The sequence below is a fragment of the Mastomys coucha genome, unplaced genomic scaffold (genome assembly GCF_008632895.1).
Source record: "Mastomys coucha isolate ucsf_1 unplaced genomic scaffold, UCSF_Mcou_1 pScaffold5, whole genome shotgun sequence".
In the NCBI taxonomy this organism is placed as follows: Eukaryota; Metazoa; Chordata; class Mammalia; order Rodentia; family Muridae; genus Mastomys; species Mastomys coucha.
In genome coordinates, this window is record NW_022196911.1 from 40064572 (window position 1) to 40084446 (window position 19875).

General features: G+C 42.1%; 1 protein-coding gene across 8 annotated transcripts in view; it reads left to right on the plus strand.

The window, feature by feature from the left end:
- Ebf1 (EBF transcription factor 1) overlaps positions 1-19875 on the plus strand; it is a 392233-nt gene that overhangs the window by 284383 nt on the left and 87975 nt on the right. For 5 of the 8 annotated variants that reach the window (XM_031353777.1, XM_031353775.1, XM_031353773.1 and 2 more), the window contains one exon: positions 10534-10667. In XM_031353777.1, coding sequence (XP_031209637.1) covers positions 10534-10667 — 134 coding nt within the window. The remainder of the gene's footprint in view (positions 1-10533; positions 10668-19875) is intronic. The other 3 variants (XM_031353776.1, XM_031353774.1, XM_031353779.1) reach the window with 1 other exon arrangement.

Here is a 19875-nt window from a genome sequence, read left to right on the forward strand (position 1 = left end):
AGTTTGATGATCCACATTTGTGTCCTTGTGACGTCACAGATCATCACCACGGAAACATCTGTGCTGTAACAAATGCTGGCTTGCAGCACCACTGGCCATGTTAGGGAGGAGAGGAAACTGGTTCAGCATGATAAGGCTCTCAGTCATGATAGGTTCACTCCAACTCTCATTTGCCATGGCAGCTGTACTTGTGGGGAGAAATACAAACAGAGAGTTATTTGCAAAAGTGAAAAGTGTGGCCCATCGGTCATTAAAAGTTCCGCAAGGTTGAAATGCAGCTCAAGTACAAAACACAGTCTCCTTAATGCTCAACTGCTTATACAAAAGCTGCATGCCTGCCACAGAAGGCAAGCTCAGGAGCTTCCACGGGCTCTAGGGGCGGATGCTTAGCAGACCCAGAATGGCCATGGCTAGGCTTTACGTTTATTGTTTGATGAGTCAGTGCTGGCATTAGTCACTGCAGAAATGAACTGCTGAGAATTCATTGCTGACTCAAGGAGGAGTCTTGTGCTGTGCGCACTGGTGGATTATGGGTGGGAATCTAGCCTTTAGTCCTATATCAGCTTGGCCTACGGTTTGCATAACTTTGGAATTAGCAAGAGGGTGACATGGTAGATTGAAGGAGTGGTAGATGAGGGTCACAAATAGGAACAGATTAAAATGACATGTGCCTTTACAAATGCCCCAGTGAGTTTCATTACTTCTTAAACTAACTTTAGCTAGAATTTAGTTAGAATTTTGTTGCTGATAAAAGATTATATAGAACAATTGGAATGCAAAATCTTTTTATAAACTAAAGAGGTGCTAGTGCAGGGCCCATATATTCAAAGGTCAGCAGTTATCTCTACTTCAACAGTGTTATTTTCCTGTTGAATTAACTCCCTGCCTACTCCTGTGAGGGTTTGCTTTGTAGACCTTTTTGGCAGGATTTGAAGGTATCACTCCTAGCAGATCTCCTGGAATATTCAGGGTACCTCATAACTGGTAGTTATGGCTAACAGTTACAGTCTCAATTATCTAAACGTGGTCCCAAGATCTGTGCTGTCCAATTGAACCTTGTGAAGATGAAAAGTTCTACCAGTGTGCTATGCAGTAGCTTCTTACCTCTAGTAATATAAGTAATATGAGTAAGTAAAGAAAATTCATAGTAATTAAATGTTGAATAAGTCATTTGTGGATGGTGACTCCTCCACAACTGCGTTTAACAGGTTAAATAATGAGATTGAATTACAATTAATTAGCCTCATTGATGATAAAATATGAGGGAAAAACTCTGAGCCTATGCATGTGCACATGTCCCTGCCATGAGAGTAGAGTGTGTGTGTGTGTGTGTGTGTGTGTGTGTGTATGGCTATGGCGGTGGTAGTGGAAAGATCCACAGCTTAGAGCCATCTACTTCCAGAATGGGAACCACCCCTTATGACCTGGCTAAAATTTTTGTAAATTGAAGGTATCAAAGAGTGTTTCATGAGACATCTACCCACACATTCTAGCAACATACTAAAGTCTGGATGGGAAGTCTCACTGTGCTCTATCATCTAAGCTGTTCCGTGAAGGCAACCACTTAGACCCAAGAGTTATGCCCATGTCTAGAAAGGCTAACTTATTTGATGGTCTGACATGTCCACCCACCACATGGTGTGGAGTCACTGTGAAAGAGTGGATGGGATGTTCACAGATGGGTGCTAGCTTACTCTGGGGCCCCTCCTTTTGAGGGCCAATGCCCATGGTAGTTGTTGTCTCTCACAGTTCTCTTCACAAACATACAAACACATCTACTGACCACGTGTCTGTAAACACTGATGAGCAAGGCTCTAAAAGATTCTTCTAGCAATACAGCCATATATCCATGCCAGGTGTAGCTGGGAAATCTGTCATCGCCTCTCTCCTCTAGGTTCTTTGTCACTGAGGCAGAGGTGGTGACTCTAGACCCACTCCAGACATTGCCTCTTAGTGGGACCCTAGCTGCTACCCTCAATGCTCCCATACTCCAACCTGTCCAGTTGAGAGTTTCTGAGGGGATATGCAGGGAGCTCCAACCAAATTCAGCTTGGTTTGTTCAAGATGTATCTATAAACTACAGCCTCCCCCAGGCCTTATCCCAACACAAAAAAAGTTTTCCAAGAATCATGCAAAACATAATAGAAATGACAGTGAGAATAGTTGCAGCTAATTGGTTTTAAAATGACTAATACTAACTACCTTGTGAAAGGGGGTGGGAAGCAAAGCCCAGGTGACTGTCTTCTGCCAGAGTCATCCATTCAGAAACATACATCATCTATATATATTTCATTTTTTGTTGCAAAGTTTCCACACTTATCTCCCTGTTCTGCTTTATCAGGCAAATGCCATCATCCATATCTAGGCTGACAGTACATTAAATAAACCCTCAAATTCAGTAAGGAGAAGAAACCCTGGGACAAAACAAACAAACAAACAAACAAACAAAACCAAAAAACCACACGCACAAAGAGTAGATTTGAAACCCTTTAAGCTTTTTAGCACATTTTTTCGTGTGACAAACCAGCCATGTATTGTCAAATCATGTACCCACATCTCTCCTTTCTCTGAACCCTGAGTTCTGCTCCCAGACACAAGAGAGCTAAAAATTCATATTCTGCTAAGGAAAGGCAAGCCTTGGTGAACAGATGGAGCAGAGTTCAGCATAAAGGTTTAATCCTGTCAGGCCGATTCCTGTGTGACCATCTGGGTAATCCCACACACACATTCAAGTCCCGTTAAAAATATGACTCCAGCCAAGATTAATGTCACAGATTTTCCACTGGACATGTTCATATTTGACTTTATGATTTTTCCCAGCCCAGGAAGATTGCTTGTGAATAAAGGCTAGTGTATTCCTTGAAGAAGTGGTTACATGATTTGATTGTTGTTCAATCTGAAAATGTTTTCCCCTTTTCTTAATGTTGGGAGTTCATTTGTGGGGATGATTCACACCCCTTTGCCTTCCCTGCTCTCCTTCCTCAAACTGTTCATACAGCAGGTTAAGTAGGAGAAGAGGGTAAAAATCATTTTGTGCAGAAAAGTTTCCTTGTTGGAAACAAAAAAAAAAAAGAGAATTATTTACTCATGGTGTCATCAGAGGCAAGCAGTTTCACTACTGCTGCGACAAACAGCACAATCGGGCCCATGAATAATTCATCCTGAGGGTCTGCCTGCCCTCCATGACTATGTCCCCATATTAGTTAGCAATGGAGTGGCTGACAATCACAGAACAAGGGGAGGAGAGAGAAAGCTCCCGGCGACATTTGCCTTTCACTGTTTCAGAATTAGAATTCTGTGCATTTTAATTCCCCGTCACATGTGCAATGCAAGTTGGAATGGAATGTATTCAGCCCTCCTTGAGTCACAAAATTCTGAGCTTCTGCTTGTATTTAACAAACAATTTTTGTATATTATGAAACAATGCTATGTTGCCTGTCATTAAATCCGAAAGCCTTCAACAGTCTTTCAAGTGCAATTTAGAAGTTATAGGCACATCAAAATGTCAAGATTTTTTTTTTCCCACAGCTAAATTGTTAAGCAGCCCTGAAGAGCGAAAGTGAAGAGAGTTCTGCTTCTTGGAGAGACAGACTCAGAAATTCAAAAGCAGTTGCCCTAGAGTGTTCCAGAATATGGTTGTGACCACACTTATGTGGCCTTCTCTTGTTCAGGTGCTGCTGTGTCCACTGATGGCACTTGGAACTTCAAAAGAAATAAGAAAGCAGAAAATTAAGTAGGAAGTGGCTAGGTGGCCGGCTGGGTCTATGATTGGCAAGTGGCATCACTTGGGCCAAGTGGAGGATAAGAGCTTCCTGCCTTTATACAGACAGACTTTGGAGCAATGTTTCCATCTAGTGACTGGGAGGTTTTTCCTTTCCTCCGTTTTCAGACCCATTAATGCTGTCAGAGCAAAGGGTTTTTCTGCCAGATGAAGTCACTTTGGGATAAAGGATGCAAAGCGCTTGAAAGTCTCGATTTCCTCATGGAATATTTAATAGGTTTAATTGCGTCTGGTATTGAGAAATCTCTATATCATGGCTTACATTTCCCTTTAAAGTGACAAATACCACACACACACACACACACACACACACGCACAGAGAGAGAGAGAGAGAGAGAGAGAGAGAGAGAGAGAGAGAGAGACTCTTGTATATAAAATACTGTAATTCTTTGCAAAGCAACATCTAGATATTTTGCCAGACAAAGCAATAAATGCAGATCAATAGCAAAATGAAACATACTCTAATAAGTGATAAAATTCTTAACTACATAGTGTGACTGCAGAGGACCATAAAGAAAAGCAGAAGCAGCCTCCTGTAACTCCTTAGAGCCGCATGTGTTGCCGCTGTAGCTTTTGTGACGGGGCTGTCACACCTGGTCACTTCCTAATAGAATTTGTTTCTTGTGAACTGGGAGGCACCTGTAGTGGGGCTTTCATTCTGCACATGGGACTGCTCCCCTATGGGTGGTAGATGTCTGAGGTAACATAGCAGCTACTAGCTTCTCAGGCACACTGTTGGAGGACAGATGGCCCCAAAACAGACCCTGTGTATGGTGAAGGTGGAGAGGGCTAGCCTTCCAACTAGGTGTCAAACCCCTCTTTTTGGCCCCCTTCTTGTCTTCAACTGCTTGTTTTGAAACAAAAGTCGAGTTGGGGAAAATAATCATCTCACTCAAAAAAAGTAGCATGGCAGATAAGTGAGACTGCTCGCTAGGTTAAAATGGGGCTCCTCCACGGCCCAAGAGCTTCTGGAATGGGGTTACTTCCAAACACAGCATCACTAAAACCCAGCAGATGAACAGGAGAGAGTTTTTGTGAACAGACAAAGGTGCCGTTGGAAGGAGCTCTGTTCAGACAGGCAAGATGACTCATCAGGTAAAGGTGCTTGCTTCCAAGGCATACAAACCCACCTGAGTTTGATTATGTGCAACACACATGGTGGAAGCAAAGAACAGAGCCCCTCATGTCCTATCAGGCCAATTCCCCTATGGCCACTCTGCCCTCTACATGTATACCCTGGCATGTGTATGCCCCCACGAACAGACAGACAGACAGACAGACAGACAGACAGACAAAAAATGTTAAAAATTAAATTAAAACAGTCTAGCTTACAGGTTTCGCATTTTCTGTCAAGCATCAACCATTAGAACATTAACAGTAAAGATATTTCATATGAAACAGTTCTGATACATTTTCTAATGAGCAATCATTTCAGAGAAATGTCTTTAAGAACAAAAACAACCAATGACAATTGTCTTCACTTTGGGATGTTTTGGTGTCAAGTCTACCTATTCAGTCCATTCAGTTAACAACTTAGGAAGGTTTTCTAGACGAACTCTATATAATAAAAATAGACAAACTCTGTGGTGAACACACGGGGCACTGTACTAAATAAATGGCCTCCAGTTAACAGGAGGCAAATGATAATAATAATGAATGATTATGGCAGAAACTAGTGTACACTATACCTGATACGGGTCAGCACTTCCTGTGAATTTTGTGTCAAATCTGTGAGGTCTCAACCTCTGGAACCTACTACAGTCTCCATGGAGCAAGTGACTATACTAAATGGTAAATGTGGAATGATAGAATCGATGTCAGATGAGTTATCGGTCTTCACTAAGATACCAATAAAAGCTGGTGCCGTTCTTGCCACCTCCTTTGGGAGCCTTAGGTACCTGCATTTTAGAATCACTTGTTCATTCAAGGCTGGTTGATGGAATATTAGAAAAAAAGAACCTGACGTGTCTTATGAATAGACACAATGGAATCAGAGTGCAACTTTGTACCCACTTCACAGTTCACAGTGAACACCATCAGGCGATATAGACTGTGATCCGAAACTTCCCAAATTTGTACATTTTACCAGTCGATAGAGTAGTTTGCTCCTGGTGTACACAATGCATCTCTACTCAGGCTTCTGGTGCAGGGCAACAATGGTAGCCAAAGACTCATTTTGGAAGCGAGGACTTATAGACCTTGAACCTGGGTCATCATTATGGCTGCCCTAGTAAGTGAAGCATCGGTCAGAAAACAAAGAGATCTCAGAGGCAAAAACAAGAGCAGCCCCAGGACCCTGCTGATCGGCACGCACACCACTAATTCATCTCAATGGGCAGGCACCCCTGAGCTCAATTAACCCTTATTCCCAAGGCCACCCATAAACCCTGAAGTAAACACGGCTCTCCAGACCCTGGCTTTCTATCAATGAAATAGGTCATTTCTATTGGAGGCCGAGCTTGTAAATTCACCTTGCTGATCAAGAGCTCAGTGCTCCTGGTTGCAAGCAGGCTGGCACTCGCATGATGTAGCATTGATTCTGGAAGCCAGACAGCTTTAAACTGCTGAGGAGAAACCTGTGATGTCTTCTGCCTTCTGAGGTGATTTGAAGAACATATTCATACATGTTTTGGAGGTGGCAGAGGTGATCAGAAATGTCCCCAGTGTCATTGTCTGTACACGCGTTATGTACTGGAAGTCGAATGATCTCCTTCTTACCTATTCTTTTTTTTTCTTTTTTTTAAAAAATTCTTCCTTTCTTTTTCTTCTCACAGCAGCTATTGTTCAAAAGCAAATTGGAAATCTGGTAATTAGGCCCTGACTCACGGTGTAGTATTAAAGTCCTGAGCCAAAGTTCAACACCCTGAAATGAAATTTAAACCAATTAATCTGTTAGATTTTTATCGCTTGTCCGTGTTTTCTCAGCAATTCCCCCAGCACGTGGCCTTTGATCAACTCTCATACAAACGCTAAAATGTGTGCCTGCTGCTAGCAAGACGGAATGACATTAACATGGTCCTCATAAAACAATCAGAGCAGAGAGGCCCTCAAACAGGCAGGGCATCGTAATATTTAATAAAAGCGCACACATAATCTTCAGAATTAGCATTTTGTGCCTTGCAGTACCTTTGGGAGAAGAGCTTTTATTTGTGGAGTGATCATTATAACAAAGAGGCGCTCCCTAATAATTCCCACTTTAATTCTGCAATGTGCCAGGAGCATTTCAGAACCATTATGCTAAACTGGTGGGGTAATCATGTTATTGTCACAGTTTGAAGGAAGGAAAAATCTCGACTTTGGTGGCTGGTGAGGGGTGGGAGAAGCATTAGAGAAAAGAAGGGGGAAAACTTTTATTTTTAATAAAATTTAGAACCAGAAATGGGTCTCTTGCCCTTGTGGACAGAGTGTGAAAATGTGCGGTCCAGGAAGGAGTCTTTCATTAATTAAACCATGAACTTTTTTTCTTTTCTTTTCTTTTCTTTTTTTAAAAAAGTAGTCCTGCTTTCAAATCTGCTCCTCTACTTCCCATTTCATAATGGCTTTTTTGGAGAAAGAATGCTATCGATTATCTCGGCTTGTTACTTAACTCCTGTAAATCGCCCCACTTGAGAAGTCTGCTGAATCCTGCTAGGTTGAGTGCTAACGTAGCGAACTCTTTCTCTGCCTCTGTGAGTAAGATGGCAACAAAGCAAGTGAGGCCATAGCTGCTCGAAGGTTTGGCCAGCATCCTTAGACAGCTTGCCAGTAGGATGGAGGAGAGACCCAGGGTCTCTGAGCAGCCCAGTTGATGTTAGGTGCTTGGCTGGGTTCTTCTTAGTATTGATTTGCTCTAAAAAGTACAAATGTCATCACATGTCCTACTTCACTGAATTCTTTACTCATGTCTTACCATAATACATGCTCAGTGGAAAAGCCTCAAGCCATATAAACGTTAATAGAGTAAAAATTAGTAGCCCTCTTCTCCTGTCAAACCCAATGCAGTCATGTTCCTCATAAGGACCCACTGTGGCCAACTGATGTGCATCCTGGCTTCTAGGTCTTTGTCCAGAACACCTGGTCACATGTAACCTGGAATTACACACACTCTCCCTGTCCCACCCCCCTCGCACATAAAGGTTCACTAGATATAATTTTTCAAATTATCTGGAACCTCTCAAGAGGTTACCTCTCAAGATTTTTTTCTTTGAAATCCAGGAAGATAGTATTGACATTGGTTCCTTACTCTTAGGGCTCAGTGTTCTTTCCTCTGGGTTCTGAACAGCTGTTCCTAGTATTAGAAGCATGGCCACGTTCCTTAAGTTCAAGTGTTTCCAAGTATGTGTATACACACCCCCATACACTCTCCACTCTCATTATCCCTCCCCTCGAAGCCCCCCCCACACATCTACAACCACCCAGACTCCTCCCCTCACAAATACACACACATACAAAATCTTTGTACTATATAAATAATAAGTGGATAAACAATGACGGGAGTCAGGTCTTGACCATGTGATTGTCAAACCTCTCCCATAGGCACATTTCTCATGGATGCTCCAGTATGCTCTTCCATGTCCTTTTATACTATAGTGAGAAGTTTGGAAGAGACATCGGTTGTCTGAACACTTATGTCTATGTTGCAAACATATAAAATACAGAAACCCCAAGGTTAATAGATGCTAATCTATCATGAAGATCATTTTGCATTCTGCATGGGCAAACACAGGCCCAGCATTTAATAACCCCACTGGAGTCCTTGTTTTTCAACTAGATGGGGTTCTAACATCCAGTTTATCCAAGCCAATATCGAATATTTTCCCAAGGCATCCAGAGAGACAGCAACATCTTATGTGTGGAACCTTAGCACCTAAGTATATTGAGTTATAAGTCAATTTTAAAAAATCTGTGCCCCCGTGTAGGGGAATTCCAGGGCCAATAAATGGGAGAGGGTGGGGTGGCAAGCGTGGGGATGGGGGAGGCAACAGGGGTTTGTTCTTGTTGTTTTTGTTTGTTTGTTTGTTTTTTGGAGGGAAAACTAGGAAAGGAGAAATCATATGACATGTAAATAAAGAAAATATCTAATAAAAATAATAAAAAAATTGGGTGATATTAACAAAATGTTTTCAAAATGGTTGTATATTATAAATGTTTCATAGTTGTTAAATGTAGCTTATCTGTTTTATAAGCAACTTGAAATCCTACATTGTGTTACATCATTGCCCCAGAAGCCCTTAACTGTGTGTGTCAACCTTGTAGTTTTCGAGAAAGCTTTTGTGTAAGAAAAAGTCCTGTGCCCTTGAGACACCGATCCCCCCACCCCCATCCCATGTAGCAAAAATTGGACAAGAATACAGTCCAGTCATAGATCCTTTATATGTTCTTGATTAATTACTTTGTTTGGTGCTAAAATGCAGGGAAGTCAATACCCGAGCTGCCCGTTTCAGCTGCAGATGTGTTCCTGTGAGTTCAGCCAACACTAAATGTTTGGTTTGGATGTTTTCAGACTTCTCTGTGCAAGGTTTTGAGGATTAATTTGAATGAGGACCAAGGCCATCCCACTTGTTTGTGTGGTGGCACGTGAACACTGGTCCCACTGGGATTTAACTTAATGTTTTCTTTGCTTATTGCAGAAGTTAAAACAGGAGACTCTGCCAAATTTGACAAAGTCCAATACTAATTACTATTATTTTCCCAGCACTTCCCACTCACATTTAGAACTAACTGCTGTTCTCCTTGGCGTCAGCATTTGGGAAGTCCGCCTTGAATATTTAATGTTCATTAAAGAGGATGTATCTCCCCTCTCTTCTTGCACAATATCTCCCTTGCTTTCCAGTCTTCTGAGGTGCTGTCTGTGGCAGTAATCACTATGGGAGCACCAGCATGGTGCTGATGGGTTAAAGACCCCTTGTGGTACCCAGGTTCCTTCAGAGAGGTTTCAGAATCAGAATCCTACCATCCCATTGTATGCTAGTGATTCTGTCCAGAGTACTCAATGCTCATTAGGAGAACCACCTCCAGTCTGCTTGCCGTGACAAGCTTTGCAAATTATTTCCCATCTCCAAAGGCCATTTGCAATGAAAAGAGGAGAGATACAAGACCTCGGAAAAAGGTCAGCCCCAGGCTTTTATGCCCAGGAAACACAGTAGAACCAAGGTCATGAAGACAATCTGTGGTTGAGCCAGGCCTCAGCTATTTGTTTGCATAACTCACCTCAAGTGACTGCAACCTTGGATATATAAAATGGGACCCATGACATGTACTTGGAAATAATTGCAGTGAGTTTTTAGTGAAGATTGTTGCTATGTTAATGTTACAGAGAGAAAAGTGTGGAGTAAGAATCTTTCCTGCTCCAGCCTTCTGCTTAGCCGGTTAGCTTTCCATTGGACAGGAATGTTCACCCAAGAGTGTTGCAGTTCCAACTTCATGAAATACACTCAGCTTTGAAGCAATTCTATAAGGCTTCCACAGCATTCTAATCTCTAGCATTGTTCAGTTTTTGCCTTCTGTGTTAAATTTCCCAAGCTTTCCAAGGCTGATAAGGATTCAGGTGAAATACTATATGCATCTCAATAGAAACAATGACAAGGATGTCTTTAAGAACGAAAGTTGCTCCCCAGGATTCTGGTCCTGATGTGGCTAGGAAATGCTGAGATCTGGAGGGACTTTCTGTTAGTGAAAAGATGAAAGATTTTTTTTTCTTTTTCTCAAGTCTCCCATCATTAAAGTTTGGTTCTAACAGCAGACTCCTTCTCTTTTTCATGTGTGTTGAAAAGCAGCTACTCCCTGTATCAAAGCCATCAGCCCGAGTGAAGGATGGACGACGGGAGGCGCGACTGTGATCATCATAGGGGACAATTTCTTTGATGGGTTACAGGTCATATTCGGTACCATGCTGGTCTGGAGTGAGGTAGGTGTTGTCTGAACATTAATATCTAATAGCTTGGTCTAGTTGAAGACACTGTCTATACTTGAATTTCTAATAGAATGTGTAGGATTTAGTGGTACCACTCTGGGTGGCCCTCCTCTAGTCCACAGAACTTTGGGAACTAGGAAAGATGAACTGAGTTTCCCAGGAGGCAAGTGCTTGCTTGCTGTTGGTATCCCTTCCATCTAACACAGGAACACCACCAGAGCTTTGTGTTTGGTGGTTTGTCCTCTTGGAGTTGCCATAGGGTGAAGGTCCTTTTGTATAATGGCAAGTAGAAAGAAGATACAAGGTTATAAAATATATAGGAAAGGCTATTCAAACCTTAGCAAGTCAACTATGTGTGCATATTCCATAGATGGAATCTACTGTGCTTTGAGCTTCAGAGACTCCTATTCATATGTCAGTCATAATGCAGGGAGCTCTTGACTTACTCGGTGACTCTCAGCCAGAGTGAGTCACCCATAAACCCTGAAGAACCCAGGGCTTCTCCACAGTAGGAGCATTCAGCTTTCAGGTATTTTATAGTGTGACTCCTACCATGTGACCGTGACTGTTCTGTATGTGCACTTGCTTTCAGCATGGTGCTCTGACCTGGATGGCATCCTTGGCAAATCATTAGAATTTATCTAAGATCTCAGAACAAGAATATCATGATTTCAGGAGGCCATAAACAGATTCCTCTGATATCTGAATTTGGAGCCTAGGTATCTTATGCAGAACATTCAAAGTCCTCAGTTATCTCAAAGTATAAAATAAAAGCAGAATTGGGACTACGGGAGACCACAGAGGTCACTCCATCCCACTTGCCTACCCAGTAGTACTACCTGTTCTGTTTTATGGAGTCTTGGGATCTAAGCAGCATGCTCAGCACTTGAGAGATTGTAACACCCTTCTATGTGTACTATAACCAGCAACCTCTTGGATGTAGCTTTTTTTGTTAAGTATCTTCAGCCTTAAAAATAAAGAGTCATTCAACTAAGAGTAGTGACCCACAGGGTTCAGAAGGACCAATGTGTTTATATCCACACAAAGAAGTGAGGGTCAGCCTTGGAGTGGGAACTATGCTTTGTGACTTCTGATCCCACTCATCTTAGCAGGTGCCATCACTTGGATCTTCTAGATGTTCTATTAGTTTTCTTCTTGGAGGGACCACAGGAATGAGCTGAGAGTTGGCTCTAATAGTCAGGCATGTTTTCCTGACTAACAGACCAAAGTGGATCTTGTCCATTTTAAAGCTATTCACACACTCTTTGCACCAGCAACCACCTGCTTGATGAGCAGTCGCCCTTGCCAGCATGCTGTGCAGCCTTGGTAGTTTAATGCTCTGGCCAGAACATTAAAGCTCTTATAAAGCTGAATCAGAACCAGACTTCTCAGTCCATCCAACTGTTATCTAAGCTAGAACATTCTGGGCAAGAAAAGTATACTGAACTTGTCCTTGCCAACTATACTGTATTTTCCCCTGGAAGCATCAGGGACCACATGAGAAGGACCATCTCCATGGTTTATTTTGTTGTCCACTGGTGTCCTCAGCCTGAGGTGAACAGTGACCTATATGAGAGCATCTTTTCTAGGTTTTAAGAGCTATACCTTCAACATTTTGCTCACCTTTTTTTTTTTTAAACAGTTTAGCGAGAAAGATAGGGATGGGAACAAATAAATCCAAGGTGCTCCCTTGATATGTGTCATGGAAATCAGACAAGGACTAGGATAGGAATCAGAAAGGACAGCAGATGCCATCCTGAAGAATCCTGTGCCTATTCTAGCCCAGAGAGGTTTTACCTTAGCTTAGCTTCTAACCTAAGCTAACCAAATTGCTTCAAAACATGTTTCCACATAATGAACTACATAGAACACATGAATACATGAAAAGGAGCATCTACAGAAACCATGCACCTCTTCCCTCCCTCCCTGGGTCCCTACTGCCACTGCCATGTGGTACCTGAACCCTGCTTCACATTGCTTAAGCAAGGTGGCCTCCAGGAGGACAGCATCAGGGCATCGGCTAGTTCTTTGCTCTTCTCCTCTTATGAAGTATCCTAGGGGGCTATGTCTTAAATTAGGAGCTCTGTATTGGTAGAAACTCATATTGTGATTTCTAAGAGACTTTAGCAGATATTGGCCAGATAGTGCAAGATATCAGATCTAATCCGTACAGTGTAATGTTAAAGAAGTAGATGTCCTATTTCCAAGAACAAATATAACTGGAGCAAGCGAACAATAAAAGAAAGTGGAAATGCAGGGGGGAAAGGTACAGAACAAGCCAAGCGATACTATAGCGGAGAGTCATAGTGAGAGCCAGGGTAGAGGTGATGATGGCAGCTACTCATAAAATTTAAACAAAAGATAATGAAGCAAACATGAAATTATGTGACCATCTTTTGTTTTTGATGGAGCAAAATAAATTATCAGTCAAGTTCAAAGCCATTTTAGTCAAGGCTTGGGTTGGACAGGATCAGAGCTCAATATTGTAAGATCTGGTATCAGAGCTCTAGGAAAATGCACTTTAAGTAGCTGGCATTCTTTGAGCCCCTACTTCCAGCCAGGCAGCATGCCAGGTGTTTGTGATGGCTGTCGTGCAAGCTTGGGGACAGCTTACAAGAAGGTGCTGTTTTCTTTCAGGGATTGGAGCTGGAGCTTAGGAAACAGCTAGTAAGTTGGTCTGCTACTAAGTTTTCCCATGCTAGGGAAGGAACTTAAACTCTCAGGTTCACTTGTGGAGGTCAACCTCACAACAATTTCTGCTTTAGCCTGGACCATGGTCCCCATCTGAAGATCTTATTTCCCAAGAGTTGTGCTCCCTCCCCTCCCACCCCCCTTGCCAACACTGTCCTATGCTGGAGAAGTCCCTATCAGTACTGTCACTTTTGTTGGTCTCATGGAAGTAATATGTACACTCTCAGAGAGGTAAGAGGGAGACCCTTTGCTTTCTGGCTGTGTGTGCTTTGTTTGGAGTCATTAACGTCTACAGAGAATTTATCCTTTTGCAAGAAAAGACCCATTCTGTAGCCCAGGAACAAGACAATTAACCAGCTTGGGCTTCTCTTGAACTGGGTCCCTGTTTATCCACTGTCTTAATTCCTAATCATATGATTGGTGGGCACGTCATCTCTAAAATCCAGTACATATCATCTGAAGTAGAATTTTTTTTTTTTAAATCTTTTCTCCATTTCCCTGACTCTGTAGCCTGGATGGAGCAGCGAGGAGGGTGAGCCAGGACAAGCAGATAGTGATGTAGATTAGCAGTTGATGCTATTATGCACAGTCTTTTTTTAGCTGAAGAATTAAAAAGAAAGAAAGAAAGAAAGAAAGAAAGAGGCAGAGAAAATAGGACCAGAGTAATTTACCCTCAACTGTGCTCTACCCCCAACCGCATCATCTTTTGCAAATGAGTAGTTTAGCTTGGCTCCCTGCTGTCCCTTGAGGGTTGGGAGAGAGAAAGGTGGCACTCTATGGGTGCCTCCTGTGTGCACTCACCCTCCCAGGATTTTCCTGATTACATTTTCCATCCTTTTGTTCTTTTTCTATTGTTTCTTGCCCTTTTCCCTATTCTCCCTTTTACTCAATTATTTTACTGATATTCTTAAGGTCTTCTTCCTCATTCTCAATTATTTAGAAGAAAATTCATTGTAGTGTTTTATGTATAAACTGAGGAAAACCACTAGGGTTGAAGAGAACTAATGTTGAATGTGGGGGTGAGCCTTTTTTTTTTTTTAACTTGACCAGAAATGGGCTTGATGCTTTTGCTTTACCACTTAGATGGCTGTGGAGCAGGGAGGGGCCTGTGCTACTGTTCTCTACAGGTCATCATCGGTTCAGTATCTCTTCTGAATTCCTTCAATTTTGAAATAATGAGTAGCAGTTGGCTTGCTTGCCAGTTGTCTAACACTGGGAGAGGTACCACAGGCAATTAAAGTCAGGCTTTGTGGGATCTGGTGTTTTACTTGGAAAGACAACTTGCTCCCATGAAACAAATTAGAGAGTTGCATAACATTTATATAATCTAGTATTAAATTTGTGGCTTGCAACTCATGGCAAGGTTCTAGAAGACAGAGGGAACAGAGGCATCCGAAGGAGATGGTTCAGAAAACCAATCAAGTCCCAGTTATGTTTGGATGGTTCTGCGGTAGATATTTTAGGCTGTCACGATCTTTTTATTCAATCACAGAAATAAGGAGGATGCACTCTAAGGTACTTCACTGGTCTATTTTGTTTGTCTTGTTTTGAGTGCAACCTTGGGATTGGCAGGTGGGGGGTGAGGATGGGGACAGGGTGGGAGTGGCAGGGGAGCAATGGCAGACTATATTCCAAGCAATGGTGTAGATTTATAGGGGTTAGTTGTGGGCAAAAAGAATCACAAATGGGCAGTAACTCTAGTCTTATTGCTCAGAAAATAGAGATTTATTCAGTGTTGGTGACTGGGCCTCTACTTGCATCTTTTTAATAGCCAGTTGTAGCACAGTTCCTTGTCTTTAGAGCATTCTCCCCAGAAGAACCCCATTAGAGCCAGAGGTGGACAGGGATTCAGGCAGGAGGGACCTTTCGTTTCTTTCCTTTCCTTCTGACCACACCCAGCAGTACACAGACACCACTCCCATTTGCAAAATCATTCTTAGAACACCACGTGAACAGTTTAATTAGCCATAACACTGACTCTCCCTATGGCTGCATCTCCAGTTAGTTTCTTCTCTCTCTCAATTCCTCAGCCTCTAGTATTTGCTCCAAACAAGAAGTAGATACCAAGGTATCACCCAGCATCTTCCAGGTAGCTGCATGGAATGCCAGCTTCCAGGGATATTAATACATGTCCATGCCAGATGAGAGAATGAGATTCTTTTTACCCCATTAGCTTTGGTTGATATCAAGTGAAACATTCAACTTCTCCTTGGATAACTGTTGAGACCCCATCACTCCCTGAGTCCTTAGGATGGTATCATGTCTCAAGCTTCCGTAGCTGCAGAATCATTCTTCTTAGGGATCACCTTACAGGAGAGATATTATTTATGGATGATGTGCATCTTGATTTTTATGATAATAAAGTCAAGTTATGAAACTCAATGGTGAGTGATAGGGGATGGAGAGACATGTGAGAAAATTGCCCAAAATATTTGCAGAGTATTATCCAGATTAGACCTGGAATGCTCTGGGCCATCACTCTCTAATGCTACAAGGTTTTGAACAGACTTTCTCTCATACTCTGCATCTGGTTTTAGTCAGTGTGCACTTGGCATTAGACACCATATGATTTTGTAGGACAGCTCTATTTAAAGATTGGTAGAACCTTGGTAGGTTCTACCAATTGGTAGACTGGAGAAGCCAACAGTCCATAGCTAGATGAACCAATTAGCCTTAGACTTGGGGTGCATGTTCTTCAGCCAGAGCAAGGGTATTGTTTGACCCTAGTTCCTGGAGATGAAGTCAGAGGAGACTGCCTGTGGGGAGAGTGGGATTTGGGGTGGATAGAATTAGGTAAATGGCAGCTTGCAGAGCCTTGGAAGCAGTTCTGCAGCTTGAAATCCCAACCTGGAAAAGGAGGGTTTAATAGCACTGTAATGCCTTTTATCTGTCTGCACTGTCTGCTCTCCTCTACATATGAAGCAGAGAGGAATGGCTATCATGAAAACAGTTTGCTTCCTGATGACGGATATTCAGGAATAGATGGCAGTGACACATGTATATAATCTGCAGCAAGTTTCCCAGGATACTTTGTCCAGCCTTGAATTTTACTGGACTTCATGGTGAGTTACAAAGCCTTCAAGAATGTGTCTCAGACACAAAGTACAGCCTTTTTCCTTTGAGATGAAGAGGAGTCTCCGGAGTGGAGGCATGACTTGTCTCGGGAGCATGTGAGCCTCCCCATGCTGGGGGTACAGCCCAGCTCCCCTGAAACCTAGCTTCACCCCCATTTAGCTTCAGTTCATATCTCCTTTTCTTATAATTTCCCCCCAGTCTTTAGTATACTAAAAAAAGTATATAGTCTTTGAATATACTTTGATGATTGTTTCAAGCTTTCCCAACTTGGTACACATTATCTGAGCATGCTAATGACTACCCACATCACATTGTAAATGAAATCAATTCAACTAAATTAAAAAAAAAAAAAAAGAACTGAAGACATATTGGGAAGACAATTATCCCAGCACCTCTTTGAAATTTCATAATAGAGGATATATGATTATATGGTTAAAAGTAAACACTTGTATTAATTTCCATTAGGTATATTAAGGCCTGAAGATGCAGATAGAATTTAAAATGATTTAATGTGTAGATTTTAAATAACTGATAGCCATCTAATTCCCCACCCCTTTTTTGCATCAAAACCTGTTTTTCTTTAGCATTTACCTATTGGACACTCAGAAGATTCTGGACAAAAATTTTAAATATGTCCACCTCTGTCTTCCCACTCCTGTTCTTTCTACATCCCCCTCAACATGTTCTTCCCAGTTTCATGCCTGGTTTTTTTTTTTTTTTAAACAAACTACTAAGCCACTACCCATAAACATATGGTTATGGGCCATCCTCTGGAGCATGGGAACTCTAACAGTGGCCAAATTCTCAATAAAGAATGTTTCCCCTCCCCCACTCACTGCCAAGAGCTCCTCAGGACTCTGAAGAACAACTTTCAAGCTTAAGTAATTTTATGGGGTATCATTTCTAAATGAGCTAGCATATTAAAAAAAAAAGATAGGAATGGTCTAATGACTGTTTTAATATAGTTACATGGTTATATCCATGCTCGCTTTATTCTTAAAAGTGCTTTAGTCTATATTTTTATCTTTAATGACCAAGTCACTTGCCATTTCCCCCTCTCTATTGATAATTATGTGATGCTGAAAGAAAAAGACTTCAAGCTGACATTTTCAATGAGTTCATGGTGTGTTCAGGAGGAGTGTGTGTACCCACCCATAACTTCCAACCAGAAAGCACAGGAACATGATGTGCCTCAGCAAAGAGGACTCACGGCCCTGCAGCAGATAAGGGAAAGAGCTCTCTGTGGGGCACTGTGTTGCTTTCCTGGACAGTTAGCGCTGGGGTTTCTGGGACATCCCTTCACTCTCTGAGTGAGACTTCCTTCTCCTACCACACATGCCAGGTTCCTCTCCTTTAGTCTTTATTCTGGGGTTCATGGAGAGTACCCTGGGGCACCTTTTGTTCCACATCTGCACCCACAGTCTACCTGAGCTTCCCTCTTAGTCTGTTGAGTGATTGTTCACCACAGCTTGTGCTCCTCAGGGTCCTAAAAGCAATGCTTAGAGTCTCCTCGGATATTTCCTCTTATGGTCGACTTCATGTACTTCTTTCTGCCACATTCTGTCCCTTGAACCCTACCTCGTTTTAATTCAAAGTTGATAATGTGTGCAATTTAACATAATTGTCAGCTGTCGAATTTTCCTAAATTTGTTCTTCAAAGTCTATATTGATTTAATGTATTAACTACCTATTATATGGAAGAGACACGATACAGAATTATGCATTTTATTTGTGTGGATCAGTTACATTAAACTTGGAGAACAGTTTTCAAGCCCTAGTAATTTTATGGGGAATCATTTCTAAATGAGCTAGTGTCTTTTTTTTTGAAGATAGAAATAGTTTAGGGGTTGAAGTGAAGGATCTTCCCTCTCCCTTGAAGGTGATGTCCTTGTAAAATTCAGCTCAACCCCTCATAGTGCCTCACACAAAGCCTTTAATATCAGCAGTGTTATGTTTGATGAATGTCATTAATTAATTAACTCATTCCATTCCTCAGCAATTGTTTTTATCTGATGAGGCTTCAATCACTACTACATAGATGTGACTTAGTTTTCGTTAATACACGTGATGTTTAGATAGAGTTGTAACATGATAAATATGCACATAAGCATCTTAGCAGCAGTCAACTGGAAATGATGAGGGTTAAATAGTAGAAAAGGTAGGTCTTTTTGAGTTGTTGACATGGGTTTGTTTATGTTACTTGTAGAAGTCGATCCCTACTCCAGTACCCCACATGAAACTGAAGGTCAGCAGGCTAGAGGCCTTCCCTACATCCTCTAACCTCATAGCTGCTTATTTGTAAAGCCTGGGTTTGAACACAAGACTCTTTGAGTCCTGAGTCACCTCCCAGTCTTCTGATAACATAGCAAACCTCACAATTTAGAGGAATAATGTCAAAGAAATGTTACCCACACAGAATTTTAGGGTGGAATCTTATCAAGAGGGAGGTGGGGAAGGTATGTTATTGTTTTCCCAGGTACATCTCAGAAGCAGCATGCCAGAGCCAGATTGTTAGGAATATAGGCTCAGTGATTGCAAAAAGGACAGCCTTGTGTCCAGGATGGAACTGAAAAGCTTAAAAAGCAGATGCAGAGCCATATTACTGGGCAGCACATTGACGACTATTCATAAGCATGGTGGCTCGGTTCTGAGTCACTAAGAAAGAGCTGGCAGCCAGGCTTAATAAATTCTACTAAAAACAGCAGGATGCGCATAATGTGTCCTCGAAAGACTTCAAGCCAGAGCTGGTGTAGGGCCACCACGTCCAAAGAGGTTCCACTTCAATTTTCTCTAGAGTCTACTTATCTCTCACTCTGAAGGGGCATGCAAAATGACACATCATTGAATATATGTGCAAATACCAATGGATCGATATGCAAATATGGACTACATCACATGCATATTAGATGATTCTATATCTTACTGCTGTGGTATACCTTTGAAGGATCTGAAACCCCTCTTGGTGGAGCCCCCTTTGGTGAAAGGAAGATTCATTCCCTGTCAGTATTTTGCCTTTTACTGTGGGGTTGTCCCCCCACCCCCTTTCCTCATTCCACAAGCAGAGTTTTCCTGTAAACTGTGAACTTTGAGAACAAGTATTTGGCCCTTTCTAGAAATACACCCAACCTTCCTTTTTCTTAGGCTTTAATTTCTAAGCAGGAGCACAGAAACTGAAACACATGCTAGAGTCAGGAGCCACCATTGGGCTGGTCTGAATCTAGCTCCTTGTGAAGCTTAGAGCCAGGGGTGGGCTACGCTGTGAGCCTCCGCTGGACGTTTGCTCTGGAGCTCTTCTTCTTCAGCTCCCAGACTGCCAGGACGCAATCCAGTTTTCTGTGCAGCCCAGCTGGCCTGAGATCTCCATCCTGGGAAGGGAGCTGGAGGAGGGTTATTTAAACAACAACTTACAAAATAAATAAAGAAATAAACCCACAAA